At 57.2% G+C, this 16,555-nt stretch overlaps 1 protein-coding gene across 3 annotated transcripts in view; it reads right to left on the bottom strand.

The window, feature by feature from the left end:
• Window positions 1-1,207: 1,207 nt before the first annotated feature.
• RAB11FIP3 (RAB11 family interacting protein 3) overlaps window positions 1,208-16,555 on the bottom strand; it is a 72,898-nt gene continuing 57,550 nt past the window's right edge. For 2 of the 3 annotated variants that reach the window (XM_035549117.2, XM_035549119.2), the window contains 9 exons: window positions 15,168-15,203; window positions 12,385-12,478; window positions 10,758-10,861; window positions 9,253-9,393; window positions 7,991-8,072; window positions 5,966-6,103; window positions 5,044-5,199; window positions 4,432-4,572; window positions 1,208-3,546 (listed from right to left, as the gene is read on the bottom strand). In XM_035549117.2, the coding sequence (XP_035405010.1) occupies window positions 3,433-3,546; window positions 4,432-4,572; window positions 5,044-5,199; window positions 5,966-6,103; window positions 7,991-8,072; window positions 9,253-9,393; window positions 10,758-10,861; window positions 12,385-12,478; window positions 15,168-15,203 (1,006 nt within the window). In that variant the 3' untranslated portion in view covers window positions 1,208-3,432. The remainder of the gene's footprint in view (window positions 3,547-4,431; window positions 4,573-5,043; window positions 5,200-5,965; window positions 6,104-7,990; window positions 8,073-9,252; window positions 9,394-10,757; window positions 10,862-12,384; window positions 12,479-15,167; window positions 15,204-16,555) is intronic. The other variant, XM_035549118.2, reaches the window with a different exon arrangement.

Raw genomic sequence — 16,555 nt, 5'->3', positions numbered from 1 at the left:
GGCTGGGGTGGCCCACAGCCGCTGGGCGCTGCCGACATCCAGAAGAGCTCGAGTGCTTCAGCGTGCTTCACAGCCACTGCAAACATTTAGAAGGCATTTCACAGGTGAAGAAGGGTTTTAGAAGAGTTTTGGAGCTGCTTTCAGCTCCACAAAGCTGCGCGGAGCAGCACGGAGCTGTTCCAGAGCCGCTCACACCTTTTCAGTGCCCTTCGGAGGAGGTTTCGAACCACTCAGAGAAGTTTATGGCCGTCATTGAGAAATTTTAATGCTGTCGAGAGGGATCTTAGAAGGGTTTGGAGGCAATTTAGGGGCCTCACAGAGGGCTTCAGAGCACTTGAGACATCTCAGAGCCATTCAGAAGAGGCTTGGAGTGCTACAGAGCTGCTAGGTTTTTTTTATGTTGTTTTTTTTTTATGCATTTTGAGCTATTTCAAGGGGTTGTAAAAGTTTGAGGAGCTCAAGAGCTACTTCGAGCCGCTCCAAGCAGTTTTAGCTCCTCGGTGCCATTCAGGGCTGGTTGGAGGAGGCTCTTGAAGCAATTCAAGTGCTTCAGCACTGCCCCGAGCTCCATCCTTGCAGTGTTTTGGGCTGTTCAGAGGTATTTTAGGGCTCCTTGAAGCGACTCCAAGCCGCGCAGAGCTGTTTGCTCACCAGATTTCTAGAGCAGCCTCAAGCTGGCCGAGCTCAAGCTTTTTTTTGGAGGCATTTTAAAGGACTTTCTAGAGGTGCTTAGAGAAATCCTAGCATCCATTTGAGCTGTTTGGAGGGTTGCAGATCGCCCCGTGGCTCTCCAGAGGTGTTTGAGGGATGCTCCGAGCGGTTTTGTTGCTGCTCAGAGCACTTTGGAGCAGGATGGAGCGGTTTGCAGTGAGCTGGGTGCTGTGCTGGGGCTGCTCGGAGGCGTTTCACAGCATCCAGAGGCACTCGGAGCTCTTTGCAGCAGCTTTGAGTGCTCCAGGGCTGCTTGGGTGAGTTTGCAGCACTGCGGGGCTGCTTTCAACGCTCTGGAGTCGTTCCGAGGGGATTTGCACATTGGAGCCCTTTGGGGCAGCTCACAGAAGCTCAGCCTCCCTCCCGGGGCCCGGCCTCCCCCTCCCCGGCCCCTTTCTGCCTCCCACGGCCTCCCCCCGGGGCAGGGGCACTTCCACTGCCGCTGGCCCCAAGGTGTAGGGAAACCTCCCAGAGCTGCTGGAAAGAAGGGCAGGGGGCAGGAATGGTAACAGCTTTTAATCAGACAAGAATCGATACATCATTTAAGACAATACTGTTTTCGCCTCTTTTGGGACTTCCTTCACATACCGGCGGGGAAAGAGGAACATTTTTGGGAAGTACAGTTTTTTTGTGTTTTTTTTTTTTTCTCTTTTTTTCATAGGGACTTTAAAGCATGGTGAATGTGCAAGTCAGTGCTTTGTTTGCTTAAAACTTTTTCCCGGTGCTTATTTACAGTTACAGTACCTCTTTGTGAGCGACAGGAAAAAAGACGATTGTATTAACTGGGGATCCGTGATCCCAAGTCGAGAAAGGCAGATCTCCGATATTTATATATTTATACATATATATATATATAATGCTTTTGTGTATACACAGATACATTTCTCTCTTCTTTAAAGTATTAAAAAAATGATCAACCTTCATTCTATAAAAATACCTACTCTACAAGATAGAAAAATTTCCCTCTCCAAGTATACACTGATTTACACCCAAAGCTTCTCTGGAAATGTACATTACGTGGCTTCCTCCCGCAGGCCGGGCACGGCGCGGTGTCCTCAGCGAAGAGGCGCAGGAGGGCTCGGCGTGGGGCCGGTGGCAGGGGGGACGTGGCTCTGGGGAGCAGCAAAGCCTCCGGGGACCCGGCCCGGGCTAAGGCTGCGGCATCTGCCACCGCCCCTGGCTCGTCGCGCCCTCAGGGCAAAGCCCACCCGCCGGCTGCTCTAACAACACGCCAGCGCAGAAGGAGACGCGGTGCGTGCTCGGCGCTGCCACGCTCGGAAGCATTTTGGGGAGGAGAAGACACCCCCCCCGCCTCAAACCAGCGGCCTAGGGATCGCTGTGGCTTCTGTTCTCGGACCGCTCTGGCATTTCTAAACCCTGACAAGCAGGAGAAATAAGCACTGCTTTGGGCCCGATGTACTAACAGAAGGCAGATCCTTGGCGGCCCGCTGGCCTGCCTCCTCCCGGGAGCAGCGAGGAGCAGGTGGGGGTGAGCGGCTGCCCCCCATCGCCATGCCATGGCTGCCTGCGCCAGCGCACCAAGAGCTGTCCGGTGTAAACATGGCTTTTGTTTCCCAGGGAGCTGCTGTTTTATTCTCTGCCCAGAGGCCTCCTCTACCCAGTGGACTCACGGCGCCGTGGGCTGAGAAATCGGAGCGGCCGCCTCGTCCCAGGGCGAGGAGCAGTGGCTGGAGCGGGCTCTCCCTCCAGGACTGTCACCGGCAGAGCCCTGCTCCAGGCTGGGGCCCCTGGGAGGCCACGGGGAGAGCTCAGCCCTCGTGCGGTGGTCGCAGCCTTTCCCCCGGTGCCTGCAGGTGGGACAGGCAGCACTGCTGTGCCCGCAGCTGGGGCGGAGGGGACGGCTCTTCCCCAGCTCAGCGGACACGCGGGCACGTGGAGGAGCGTGGTTGCTCTGCCGGGCCGCACGCTGGGGCCGTGAGCGCAGAGGGAAAAGAGCCACAGACAGCAAAAATAAATAAGGAGGCAGGTGACAAACTGCACTCATGCCCTGCGCCAAGGACGGCCGCCCCCCTGCCTCTTTCTGCCACCAGCGAGCGAGCGAGCAGCCAGCTAACTCTCTGCACGTGACCCGTTCCCAAGCAAAAGCAGCAGGGCAAGGATTAACTGCGCCAGCTGGATGAGGACATTTGCATTAAGTTAATTAAAAAAAAATTCTACAAGTCCAGGACTCTTTCCCAGATCTGCTCCAGTGAGTGAGTGTGTCACGGACACTTTGGCAAAGCAGATACTTGGGCTGGACAGGGCAGCAAGGGAAAACGTCAGCTCCAGCGCTTCCTTCTCCATCCCGTGACCCTGCAGTTCGGAGAAACCCCCTCCTTACACCCTCGTGTCGGCCCCGTGTGTCAGAGGGTCTGCCACCACCGTCGGGACAGTTCCCACCAGGCGCAGCCGCCGGCCAGCTCTGCTGGTAGCGGGGCTGGTACAGGTCCTCCTCGCGGCTGTCCGTTGCCTGTACTTCTTCTCCAGGTTCCCTTTCACCCCTCAAAACCAGGAGGGCTTCAAAATAACGGAGTCAGACCACAAAGCCTTGCTGCTGGTTTTCTGTTTCCCCGATCCGCTGGCTGGCTCACCCACTGACCCGACGCGATGCTTCCTTGTGCCTTCATCAAGAGCAAAGACGTTTCAAGTCCCTCTTTCTCCTCTCAGAGCACCAAATCCACACCCATCAAAGAGTGCACAGCCCGCGGCTCTCGGCCGCCCTTACTTCACTTCCAGGATGGAGGGGTTTGTCTCCATGATGGCCACGATGATCCTGTCGATGTAGTCCTGCAGGCGGAAGTTGATCTCCTCTTGCTTTTGAATCGCTTCCATGAGCTGCGAGGGAGAGAGGGAGGGAGAAGCGGTCACCGCTGCCGTGGGACAGCAGCAGGGTTCCTTGCTGCATGGCCACACCTTGCCCTTGAGCAGACATCAGGCAGAAGGTTCCCCTTCTTTCCCCCCCCCTCCAAGGAGTCTCCCCGACAGATGCTCCCAGGCTCCCCAAACCCTGCACGTGGGGCTTGGCCGAAAAGCCAGAGGCCCCAGGCAGACGTGCTCGTTTCTCTGGGGCTGCCCCCAGCCCTCCCCTCCCCTGGAGCTGGCCCAACAGGAGGAGATGCCCTCAGCCACTGGCCCTGCTCACCTCCGTCTCTCTTTCAAGTTCTCAGCCAGACAGGAGAAAGCAAGGAGCGCTGCATCTCCCTCTGGCCCCCAAAACATCCCTGTGTTTTCCCTATACGCTTCTCAGGGTTCAAAAGATTGAATTCTGGCACTTGTGTGGGCTCTCCCACAAGTGTCTGGGTGCAGCCACTGGAGCAGAGACAGCATATGCCACAGGAGAAGTGAAGATCCAAGCTGTCCAGGGTAGATGTCCCAGCTGCCTGGGCTTTTGAGAAACCTACAGACAGCCAGGCACACCCCGTGCCTGCTGCTGCATCCCAGGAGAGGAAGGCAAAGTGGTGCTGCCAGTACCAGCAGATTGGAAGGCAGCAGCTTCCCCTGCTCCCAGGAACGAAGGCTGGCAGGCAGGGCAAGTCCCAGACGCTCTTTAAATTGTTGCATGGGTATTTCTTTGCTCCTGACAGCTTTCAGGTGAATCTGGGGAGTGAGCCGAACCACAGGCACCGCCACATCGGCTCCTGCCAGGCTGAGAGGGGAGGAGAAGCCCCAGCCACCCTGGGAAGATGCAGTTTGAGCAAAGCAGCTCCCTGTGGCACCTACCTCGTCTCTGGAGACCGAGCTGATCTCGGCCGCCAGGGATTCGGAGAAGGAGGCTGAGAAGAGGTTCTTGGCTCCCTGGATGCTCAAGTTAATGATCTGCCCATTCAGCTCGTCGTTCTGCTCCTTCAGGTTCCTGTTATCCTGTTCGCAATAGACATCGGATCAGATATCTGATATGATATCTGATATAGCAGAACAGGTATCAGATGCTGCGTGGTGTCCCCACAGCAGACCCGTTCAACCCCCACCGCGGAGCTGGGGAAGGCAGGGGCTGTCCTTGAACCCAGCAGCTCCCGGAACACCAGGAGCAGCACACGGTCTCCTGGCTCTGGCTCAGGAGAGCCTGGAGAACCTTTGGAAACATGGAATGTCCCGGGCAGATCCACGGGACACAGCGTACAGGGCCTCCTGTGTACACATGGTGTCCTTCAGAGGAAGGATCCCACCTCTCCTGGCCCAGAGCAGGGCAAGAAGCTGCAGGATGCTGGACCCGTGGCCAGCTCCTCAGAGGGGAGCATGCACCAAGCAAGGAGCCGGTCTGTCGAGGAACTGTCATCCCCTTGTGCAGACCACGCAGCCGAGGCGTTTCCCTCCCTGCCCAGCTGCCCGTACCTGCTTGAGCTGCTTGATCTCTTGCTCCAGCTCCGTCTCCCGCGTCCTGCTGTTGTACTCCTGGAGCCCCATGCTGCTGCTCCTGCCTCGCCGCTGCTCAGCTTCCAGCTTGAAGAGCTGCAAGTGCTCGAGCTGCTTCCTGAGGTCCTCAATGAGCTGCAGCACAAAGGAAGGGGACAGCTGAGTGCTGCAGCCTCTGCGGGTCCGACAGCTCGCGCGGGATGCGGCTGGTGCGACACACGGGCTGTCTCCCAGCTGGAGCTACCCCACCGACTGCTGCAGCAGGATTAACAGACTGTCTGGGGGGCACACAGCTTCCCCTTTGGGCTCTGCAGCAGGAGACAGCTGCTCCGACAGCTGCCACGGGCAGTGTCGTGAATCCCCATCTCACCCGAGTGCTCTCAGCAACACCAACATTTCAACAATTTCCACTCCGAGCCCCGAAGCTCCTTTCCTACCAGAACAGCAAGCACTGTTTGAGCCTCCAGCTGGAACTACCAAGCAGACACCTGGAAGGAGGTGAGGGGGGGCTCTATTTCTGCCCCCAAGTAAAGACGAGCTGGGAGCTCTCCCCCAGGCAGCCCCGCACCCCTCTCCTCCCCTTTGCTAGCACTTGCTGGTTCCATGTGCTGCTGCCTCAGCTCCCTGGGTGCAGGAGAGCAACCGGTCAGCCTGGCACAGCCCAAACGGGTTTGTGGACGCAGGCAAACATGCTCAGTTGAATTTTAACGGAGGCAAAAATGACAAACATTACACAGTTAAACTGCTGCACTACCTTTCTCCATGCAGGCAGGACCCAATGCTCTACAAATAGTTACAGCTGGTTCTGGAGAGGCTGCTGAAGCCAGCTCCCCTGTAACCCCCCCTGTCTCGGGAAGGACCAGCAGGGCAGGGCTGCAGCAGGCAATGAAACTCTACTCACCTCCTGGGTCGACTCCTTCTCCTTCTGAAACTGGTGCCTCTCCTGGCTCAGCTTGTCCCCCATCTTCCTCTTGTTCTCCTGCTCCTCCGTGAGCTGCACAGTGAGGTCTTCGATCTCATCCAGCAGCTTCTGCTTCTCCTGCAGCGACACGCGAGGCGATGAGGCAGAGCCCGGCTGCCAGGGCTCGTCCCGCTCGCCCCAGGGCCCGGCGCACCCAGCCCCGCGGGGATGCTCCCCTTGCGGACGCGCTGCCTGCTGCCGTCTCGTTTGCTGTCTGAGGGCTGCAGAGCACGAGTGCTTCAAGAAGAGCCACGGACTGAAACAGTGCTCCTAGGAGAGCTCTGCAGAGAGGACTGGTGAATGACCGCGGCAGCGATCACTGCACAGCGAAGTCCCTGCGCTGGGGCAGCGCCGTGCCGGGGTGGGACACGGCTGGATGGGGGCTACAGGGCAACGCGAGACCTTGGGCTCCTTAGGTCTGAACTGCAGAACAGCCAGAAATCCAGGATCTTATGCCACTGCGGGGAAGTTCATTCCTTGTGTCAGACAGCAAAGAACTTAACTGAGGACTGACCCATGCACGAACGCGACCAATTCGCACCAGGCAGTAAGACCAACACGCAGCCCAGCTCGCCTTGGCTGGGGCTGGCGGTGGTGTGGGAAGCTTGTCACCTGCTGGTGACAACAGCCCTGTGCAGGACACCTCCCTGTACAGCAGCTCCTCTCTTCCTACGACCAGTTCACCCCGGGGCTTCCAGCCTGGCTCTCCCTGTGAGGGAGGTTTTGGCTTTCTGATCTCCGGGCTGGGGTGCCCCAGTGCTGCGCAGCACAGCACCGAAGGCACCGCGCAAGCAGGAATGCAGCACTGACAACAAAATCCGGATTTCTGGCACCAAACAAGACAGCAGTCCATCAGCAGGGCTTCTCTCCTCGGCAGGGAGGGGCAGCAACTGCGCCTCTCATCGCTGGTTAATCACATTTAACTGCGGAGAAAAGCAGCACTGCTCTGCAGAGGGATTAAGGATCAAAACAACCCTCGCATGGCTGGACACACCTAGGCAAGAAATTCATCCCCAGACCCACGGCGGTTCTCCCATCCCCGGCCTCAATGCACTGTGTTCACACGGCTGTGGCAGACGAAGGCAGCTTCGCCTTGGCCACGTCAGGCGGAGGCTGAGCCGCAGCGATGCCCTGCAGGCTCACGGACTGCAAATGGATGAAATGCTGGAGGCCTTCAGCCGGGCAGAGAGGTTTGATTTGACTTCAATTTTAATCTTAAATGCGCCACAAACTTGAGCAGAAACACAACGTGACCTTTGGACCTGATGTGGGACCCCTAACCCACGCCCCCTCCCAAACCAAGGCTCCCGGCCAGCCCTGGGGAGGCTGCAGCCCCTCGGGCAGCCTCCGCCCCGGGAGCAGATGCACGGCCTTGAGCCCTGAGCGGGGGCGAGGGTCTGGGATATAAGGCAGCGCTTTGAAGACTCAGCACACACACAGCTCCTGGTGACAGCGTATCTGGCAGGAAGCAGATAAACCATGCCCGCTCCTCTTCCCCCTCAGACTGCCCCGGCCCCGCTGTAGGGCTGGGGACGAGCCTCCACAAGAGGGCACGAGTCCCCTCCTAAGCAGCCCCGCCAGGGCTGAGGCTCTGCTGCTGTCACAAGGAGAGGCTCTGCAGGGTTTTAATCCCAGGTTTTTAGCCAGGCAGTGCAAACCTGCCTGCAGAGCAACAAGGCGCGGCTCTGGCCCAGGGTAAGGTTTGCAGGTTCTGCAAGACAGAGGCAGCTCTGAAAGGATTCCCCTGTTACAGAAAGCAGACCCCACGAAGGCCCTTTGTGCAAATGAGAATTTCAGCTTCAGCCACGTGAGGCGGCAGGTGGGGACCCAGGCACAGCCCCAGGAACAGAGCGGCCAGCACAGAGCGATGCTGCCGCTGTGTCTGTGCTGCTAATTCTGACGGCAGCCCCAGCATGGAGGGCAGAGAGACCCTTCTTACACACACACACACACACACATCCTCACCTCCTCAAGCCTCTCGATGTTGGCTTTTAAACAAGGGACACAGGACCTCAGCTCGCTGTTCTCATCATCCAGTAGCTGCAGCCTGCAACAACAGAGATGTGTCAGAAATTCACCCAGACCTCCCAACTGCAGGAGACTTGGTTGAAACATCATCGGGAATATCAAACCAGGACCTGCTGGAGGCAAGCCAGCAGTGATTTCTCTCTGCAGTGCAAACCCGGAGATTTCCACTATTGCCATTCGCAGGGGAAAATGGGGGAATCCACACAATTTCAGGCAAGTCTTTTGTCCAGTGCCATGCTCTCCTCAACTAGGTTGAATATAATTCTTTAGCCCAAAGCCTTCATCGGTGTCCATGAGCAAATCTCAGCACTGGGCACCAGAAAGCAAAATTTGCCTGGGCAGTCAGAGCAGGGGCTCAGACAGGGCTTCAGCTTTGCATTCTCCCAGTAAAGTAACATCCCATCCACGTGTTGTGGTAACTGTCCTACCACAAGCCCAATTAAAAAAAAATAAAAAATGAAATTCAGTAATTTTTCATTTACTGCAAGGGCTGAGCAATAGCAATAATTGTTCTGGAAAAGCAGAAAAAAATACCCCATCAAAAAAAAAACCCTACCAAATACATGGCGCTACCTCCCCTGCTACTCTTTCCTTGGGAACCCACGAGGTTATACGAACCCTAGGGGTCCAGGACACCACCTGTGTCACAACTCTTCCTTCTCACAAAGGGGTCTAGCTCTGCCCCAGTATGCCTCCTGCTCCTCCAAGCAACCTGCAGCCACTCGTGCCGCACTACCTGCTCCTTTCTCAGTGGGGAGAGCACTGCCTCCCCTCTCAACCTGCGCCTGCCCAGGTCCACAGCCCCTGCAGCTTCTGGGAGCAGGATCAGACATTTGCTTGTTTCCAAGAAGTGATTCACATCTGAGCATCAGAGTTCCACGGGTCTTTCATGTGAAGAAGCACTAACAAATAACATCTGCGTTCGTGCACTGCGGGGCAGGCCCAGGGAAGGAGAACACGAGCTAGACTAAACTGCATCAGGGAAACCCAAATAAGTCTGAGACCAGGTTCACAGAGGGGCCTGATTTTGGGACAAAGGTGAGGAAGGAGAAGCAGCCAAACCTCAGGGTTTATATTGACTTTAGCCACACCTTTAACCAAGTTCAGGTCACCCTCTGCCACACTCTGTCTCCCCAAAGACACCAGCGGCCGTGCGGGTCCAGGAGACCTGCCGCCACCCAGCCCTGCCCCAGCCCTACCTGGCCTGCAGGTTCTCGATCTCAATGCTCTTCTCCCTCTCCATTTTGCTCAGCAGCTCCCTCTGCTTCTTGATCTCCTCCAGGAGTGTCTGGTCGGCTCTCAGCTCCTGCTCCTTCAGCTGTTCCTCGAGAGCGTTGGCTCTGCGGAGAGGAGGGAGAGGATGAGCAGCTCCCCACGGCTCGCCCGGCACGCTGCCCTCCCGCGGGGGGGATCGGGCTCTCTTCCTGGCCTTTCTCCCAGCCCGTGAGAGCTGGGAAATAATAAACCGAGCTTTGGGGGAAAGCGCACCCACAGCACCTTCAAGCAGCAAGCGTGTGAGAGCTTCACTTTGTCCCAGTAAAAGTGGGGAAAAGCATCACGGTCCACAAAATCCCCAACGTGGTATTAAAGTAAAATAAACTGGGTGGTACATGCTGGTAGAAGTCCCCATCTATTTTTCTACCTCTCCAGGCTGCATCAAAACCTTTTTATAAGGGGGGAGGCAGCAGGGGGGGGGGACAAGGGTGAAAGCACAGCAATCATTTTGTAACACACCCTGCGGGTCTCAGGCACAGCACCACCGGGAACAAGTTACTTAATGTGAACCTCATCCCTTAACCCTCTTCCTTTTCACACTCTTATGTCCCCAGCCCAAAAAACACAGGCTCGGCAGGTCAAACCTCTGTGTGCCAGCACAACAGTGATTTCCACGCAGTCCTGCAATCGTGGCACGCCGTTGGGGCAGGAGCTGTGCTTGCTCGCGCGGGCAGAGGAGCGGGCAGAGGCAGTCCCAGCCGCCGCGGAGCTCCTCACCCCGGCTTGCTGGGAGGCTGCTTTGCTGTGCTTTATGTAATTGCTTTGCACAGGCAGGCTTTTGCCAGATGAAGCCGTTCTTCAAGCAGTAAGGAGTACACAGAGGGCTTTACGTGATTAAAAGACGACTGACACTTCTGGGCCAAGCCACTGAAGTGAAAGCGTTCCCCTCGCTGCAAAGTTTATCACGGCTTAGAGGAACCTTTGTTTGGACGCTTGGTTCCATGACACAATCATTACTTAACAGCCTTACAGCCCTATAGATAACTCCTGCTGGGTTTATCTGGGAGTGTAAATACACTGCTGGAAGAGAGAAGCCTGCCAGATCCGTAAGGACAGGGATTACTTAAAATGGGATCTGAAGGGGCTGTGCTGCAGCCAGGATCCGAAAGCAGCTGGGCTGAGGCTGGCTGAGAGCCACGAGCCTCCCTGAGCCAACCTCTGGGGCTCTGCAGACAGCGTTAAGGGTGGACATGTGAAAACAGACCTACAAAGCTCTATGTTTACATGCAACCAAGCAGAATGCTCCGAAGGAGCGAGTGCAAGCTGGCACCGAAGCCAGAGGCGGGCCGTTTGTACCTGCTGAGCTGCCAGCAATTAACCGAGCTCCTGGGAACGAGCCAGCGGCCCCGAAAAGCGTGTGCGGGACCGCGCGATCCCGCGTGAGAGCCCCTGCTCCTGGGCAAGAGGCAGCACGAACCGGGCTCCTTACCTGTGCACGAGCTGCAGGTTCTCCTGCTTGAGGCGGCTGTGCTGCTCGCCGTTGGCAGCCGTGTCCTTTTCCAGCTCCGTCACCCGCTTCTCCAGAAAGACAACCTGGACAACGGGAGAGGCAAGAGTCAGCCCGCACCCCGCTCCCCACCCCACAAAGCAACCCTTGCTGCAGGAGCCCTCGCTGGAGCTCGGAGCTGGCTGAGCTACCTGAAAGGGGAAGGCTGCCACTGGAATCAGGGAGCCGTGTCTTTGTTCAAAACATCCTTTTACACTCTGGTTTCTGAGTTTCTAATGTCTCCCAGGTAGAAATACGGGGCCCAACACTTGACTGTTTCCTTTCTTCACAAGATACTACATGAATGTCCAGAGGGAAAGACCCAGTGGGATCTCTGCAGCATCACCACTGAGCTCGAGTGCAGCCCTGAGGCTGAGAACAACCACCCGCTGCTTAGAAAAGGACGGCTAAGTGTAAATGAGGCCACGAGGAAACAATACTGCCTGCTGGAAGGGGGCAGAGATGAGCGTTTTCTCCCCATACCTATACCTGGAATATTTCAGCCCTCTCTGTGTTTCCGCTTGCTCGTGGTCCCCAAGTCCCACTCACACCCCTACACGGACAATCACAAACCACAAAGGAACTGGGGGCACGTCTACGAAACCTGAACTGTAGGACTCCCATCACTGGGGGGAGAAGGGCAAACGAGACCCGAGTGTATTACAAAACAGCAGCATGCGGAGACAAGGACTTTACTAGAAGCACAGGGGCAGCTTTCCTAGCCAGACGGCTGGAGACTGTTCAGGAACGTGAGGTCTGCAGAGTTGTATTCAACTTTCAGACTTGGAAAAATGTTAATTTGTTTTTTAAAGGCCTTTTATGCATGATAATTATACCAGAGTGCAGCCAAACACACACGTTTGTCTTTCACACGCTGCTCCACGCAGGTCTCTATTCACGGCTGCAGAATTAAGAAGCTATTTTGAAAGAGTTTCATTACTGCAGCAAACATTTACACAAGCCCAAACTCACTCATCTTTAACTTTCCATCCTTCCCCTACCTATTTTTAGCTCCCGGTGTTCAAACAAAAGCTTTCTTGTCTTCTTGCCCCGCTCCCACCTCGCCCCGTAACCCCCAGCTCACAACACCCAGGACGACCCCACCAGCCCGACACAAGGTCGGCTTTGTGTCCTCGCGGCAGGACGAGGCCGAGGGAAGGACGCCCTTGTTTCCCACCAGGGGACTTTGCTCGTCTCGGAGAAGCAGATGTGGATGACATCTCAACCCGAGACATGAAGCAGAAGTGAAAACCATCTGCAAACAGCCAGCCCTCGGCGGGCACGGCAGTGGCTGGAGGTGCCACCGCCACCTGCGGGCGGGCGGCACGCCGTCCCCGGGGAGAAGGCAGCAGCTGGAGCTCCTCGCTCAGCACAGGAGCTCTGCAGCTTGACTCAGAGGCCTCTCGGTTTACACCCTCTCAATTCAGAGGGCTTCCCACGTCCCACCAGCCTTCCCCAGGGGCAGCTACAAACCCAGAGGAGCTCTGCCCCAGCCCTTGCCTGGGCATCTCAAAGCACGGCGAGCCCCCCCCGACCTGCTGCGGGATGGCACGGACACCCCTGCTCCTACCTTGTCCGTGATGTCCTCCTCCGCGCACTCCAGCGTATCCCGGTAGGACTCCTCCATCGCCCCCACGGACAGCGCGCTGGTCTGATGCAGCTGCCTGTAGCAGAGAAAAGCCACCCCGACCCCCAGGAACACGAACATTAGGGCGAACATGGCAATTCCAGGTGACAACCGCCGCTACACCGCAGGATCCGGTCCCTTCTCTCTCCTCCTCAGCTGCCACCTCCTGCCGTGGCCCTTGCAGAGCAGTGTCCCTTGTCACCACGGCAAGCTAAAGGGGCGAAGCAGCCCAAGCACCTCGGTGCGCCCGGACGGGAGGCTGCTTACCGGCTGAAGGAACGCGCCCTGCGAGCGGCGTGCAGACGTGGACACATGCTGCTGGGACTTCACACTGTGATCACCTGCTCTCACTCTTTGGAACAGGAGATAAGAGCTCCCTCTGCCCACTTTCTTTCTTTCTGAACATACGGAGGCCGTGCATTACCCAGGGAAGGACGGGGCGCTCGGCTCTTGCCGCTGGTACGGTGAACAAGTGGGGGCAGCGGATGGAAGGGGAGGGAAAGGGGGAAAAACCCACCCAGCCCACCGCTGCTGCAGCCAAGAACAAGCTAATCATTAGCAAGGCCTTGCGACACTGGTGTCCGTGGCTTCGTGCCAATACAAAGGACACTGCCCAGGATGCCGCGTGGAGGGGCCGACTTGCCCTTAATTGCCATGCTATCGCTGCCGATTAGCTCCGGGGCACAAGCAGCAGCTATTGCCACAGCGAGGGGTCGTTATATTCCAGCTCTGGGAGCCCTGAGCCTGGAGAAAACCATCAATGTTCCCAGCAAAACCCAGTTCCTAGAGCTTCCAACACTGGCACCAACGTGCCTTACACCGCAGTCTGTGCTCGCAAACACCTGAACTGGTTCCCCGCTGGGGAACGGCCGCTTCTTGCATGGAGAAGAGGATGCCCGAGGACTGCCAGCAACGGGTTCAGCTCGCTCAGGCTGGGCGATGGAGATGGGGCTGGAACCCCGACAGTGTCATGGAATCGGGCGGTCCCCTTCCCTCCCCGAAAAGGGAGAGGGGTCTTTCCCTGTTTCGCTGTCTCACGGGCGCTCTGCTCTCCTGCTACCCCATGCAGCCCGGCTGAACGATGAGCAAGCCGAGCTACTTCGAAGCCAGCACTGCTTTGAGCAGGAGGCGAACGAGAGAAGCACAGAGGCCTCTTTGAACCTAAATTATCCAATGAATATGTCATCTGGGCTCTGAAATTCACCCTGCTACACAATATGCTCATGCAAATATTCATGAAGCATAACTGGCATTTACAGAAGAGACCACAGCTGAGTACCAGGCTTATTTTGCCTCCTCACCCTGGTATATATTTAGATTCTGAAGTCTCGGGCACATTTGTCATTTGAATCATGCCAAGCGCAACAGGGCCTAAGCAGCTGAGATTTCTTGGCACATGCAGAGCAAGGATAACGAAAGTCAGGGAAAGAGCCCTTACCAAAATGAAATCAATTTACAAGGAGCAAATGTTATGTTTTAATTACAGTATCTGCATCAGAAAGCACCCTTTGGGCTGATCTTCAGGACCTGGCTCCTCTCTGTCACTACCACAAACTAACCCTGACTGCTCTCGAAGTGACCACCACTGGCCCATGCCCACGAGTCCCAGGGAACCCAGCCCAGCCCCATCCCTGCAGCTCGACCCGCAAAGCCTCGGCCGGGGCAGATGGGGCATCTCCATTCCCAGGAGTTTCACTCAAACCCTCCCCAAATTATTTCTGCCAGACAGGGGACAAAAGCTAGTCCTGCAACAGGAAACCTGGGGACAGGCTGCTCCCTTCAGCCTTCTTTCCTGCCGCTGTTTTTAACAAAGATCTCGAAAGTGAGATGAGTGGAAGGAGGAAATTTAGTATCAAAGACCCGCTTCCTTTCCAGGAGGAGAGACTGCTGATCACAGGAAAAATAGGGAAGAGGAAAGTGAGACGAAGAGGTTCAGGGAAGCTCCTGAGCCCCTCGGTTGGGTGCACCCCAAGCACTGGGGCAGGGGGCTGCCCACATTTGTGCTTCCAGAGGGAGCACGGCGGCTCCTGCTCCATCCAAAGGAGCCGCCTGTTCCTCTGCAGTGCCTCTGCCCTGCCTGGAAAGGAGCAAAGAGCAAAGCCAGCGACCGCAGGAGGCTGGGCAGGGGAGGTGAGCCTCAGCGTCCGGCTGCGAGCAGGACGACATGGGTACAGGTGGGACGGTGAGGCGAGGAGGAGAGAGGAACACCAGGGTTCATCGGGATGGGATGGAGCCTCTGCCCTAAGATTCACAGCACGCTGCAGCTCTTCCTGTGCAGGCAGGATAAGAACACCCACCGGGGAGGGCAGCTGGCAGCACACAAGCAAGCCCTGGGTAGTCCCGCAGGGGAGAACAACCCAGCGTTAAACCCCAGCAGTGAGGTTACCTGTGGCTGCCCCCACAATGCCCCAAAGCCCCCGACCAGCCGAGCAGGGAGGGCTGCTCCAGCAAAACCAAGCCCCGAGGCTTGCCCTGAGTGGAAGGGCCAAGCCCCCCCAGCGGAAGAAAGTGGGCTGACAGCAGCCTCCAGCTGCGGGCACAAGTGAGAAATCTCCATTTCAGAAAAAGGGCTGCCACAACACAAACCCAAACGAAACCCACTTCTAAGCACCACGCAACCCTTCCAGAAGACACGGCAAGCTTATTGTGACAGCCTTCCTTCTGCGGGCCTGGCAGCTAGCGCAGGCACCCTTCCCACCGAGGCAGCAATACAAGCACGAGCTTACCTTGCCACTTTCTTGCTTGAGAGTCTTTTATTTGGACTGCAAAACGAACAAAAAACAGGAAAGGGTTAGGAAAGCTGACAGCGGAGAGCAAGGCAAACAGGAAGCTGCAGACACTGCAGGGCACATCCTTCGCCCTCGCAGCGGCACGCACGCCGTGCAGCCCCGCCACCCGCGCGAGGAGGCAGGCGAGGAACCGAACCGAACCGAGCTGAGCCCGCCGCAGGACCCTCACCGCTGCCAGCAACACCATCCTCTCACTGCCTGGTCCCCGTCCTGAAAGCTGAGCCTCAGGGAGGGTGCTAAGAATAGAAGTGAGTTTGGTGGGTCTCGGCCAGCGCCGCCGCCCTCGCAGAGCCCGAGCACCCCCGGTGCCCCCCCCATTGCCCCCCCGGTCCCTACCCGGCTGCCACGAGAGGCTGCGCCTCTCGCCCCCAAATCGCCATTTCCATCGTTTTGCACGCTGCCGGTTTTGTGCTGCTCCAGGACTCTTCTCGCCGAGCTATATTTGGCGTTGGATCACCGCAGAACTGCTGCCTACTCGCAGTTCAGGGATTTTGGGAGCTGTTGATCGTGGCCCTGTCTGGATTTCAGGCACAGGCATTATTACAGTCACCGGGGACGGGCACGAGCTCTCTTCGCCCGGATAACCACCGACGGAGACCAGCACCCGCTGTGCACGCCCCAGCCAGCTGCCACCACCACAGGGAGGCTGGGGTTCAGCAGAGGTCCAGCACAGCACAGAGCAGGCAGCGCAGCCCCGCGCGACCCTTTCCCAGCAGCGGCTCCTGGCTGACACTCCTGCCAGGCCTTCGGTCGCGACCGACGCAGCTGCACACTGGTGAGACAGGCAGGGCCCGCGTCTGCACCCAGCCACACGCCGTTGTCCAACAGATGTCACCGGGACACGTCGCTGGCGCCAGATCACCGCTAAATGGTGACAGCGAGCAGAGCTCCGGCTGAGGGGGGATGCAGCAGTTGCATTCCCCGGTGCTTAGCTCAGTTTAAAGAAAAAAAAAAAAAATCAGCGGGGAGTTCATTTCTGCCTGGAGCTGCAGCAATGACATTAGTTCTTCGAAGGAGGAATTTAAAATAGTGCAGGGCGATTTTCTTTCCCAAAAAAAAAAAAATCCAGCTTCTGGGAAACAACAACTGACCGCGGGTTGTTGTCAGGGTTACACCCGTGCCTGTGTCAGAAGTGCATCCTCCCAGCGCAGGCTGCAGGAGCAGCACCGCTGGCCAGGCCTCAAGGACACAGCACGCGCCTCGCCAGGCCCGCGGGGAGAGGCCAGGCCCCCGCGTTTGCCAGCAAATGTACAAAGTCACGTCCGTCCCCAGCGCCGCGGGGAGGAACGGTGTTTGTCTCTGCAAACGGCTTATCGGAAAGCAGC

The sequence above is a fragment of the Cygnus atratus genome, chromosome 15 (assembly GCF_013377495.2).
Source record: "Cygnus atratus isolate AKBS03 ecotype Queensland, Australia chromosome 15, CAtr_DNAZoo_HiC_assembly, whole genome shotgun sequence".
NCBI lineage: Eukaryota > Metazoa > Chordata > Aves > Anseriformes > Anatidae > Cygnus > Cygnus atratus.
The sequence above is the reverse complement of the archived record's forward strand: the minus strand, read 5'-3'. Positions and strand labels throughout refer to the sequence as shown.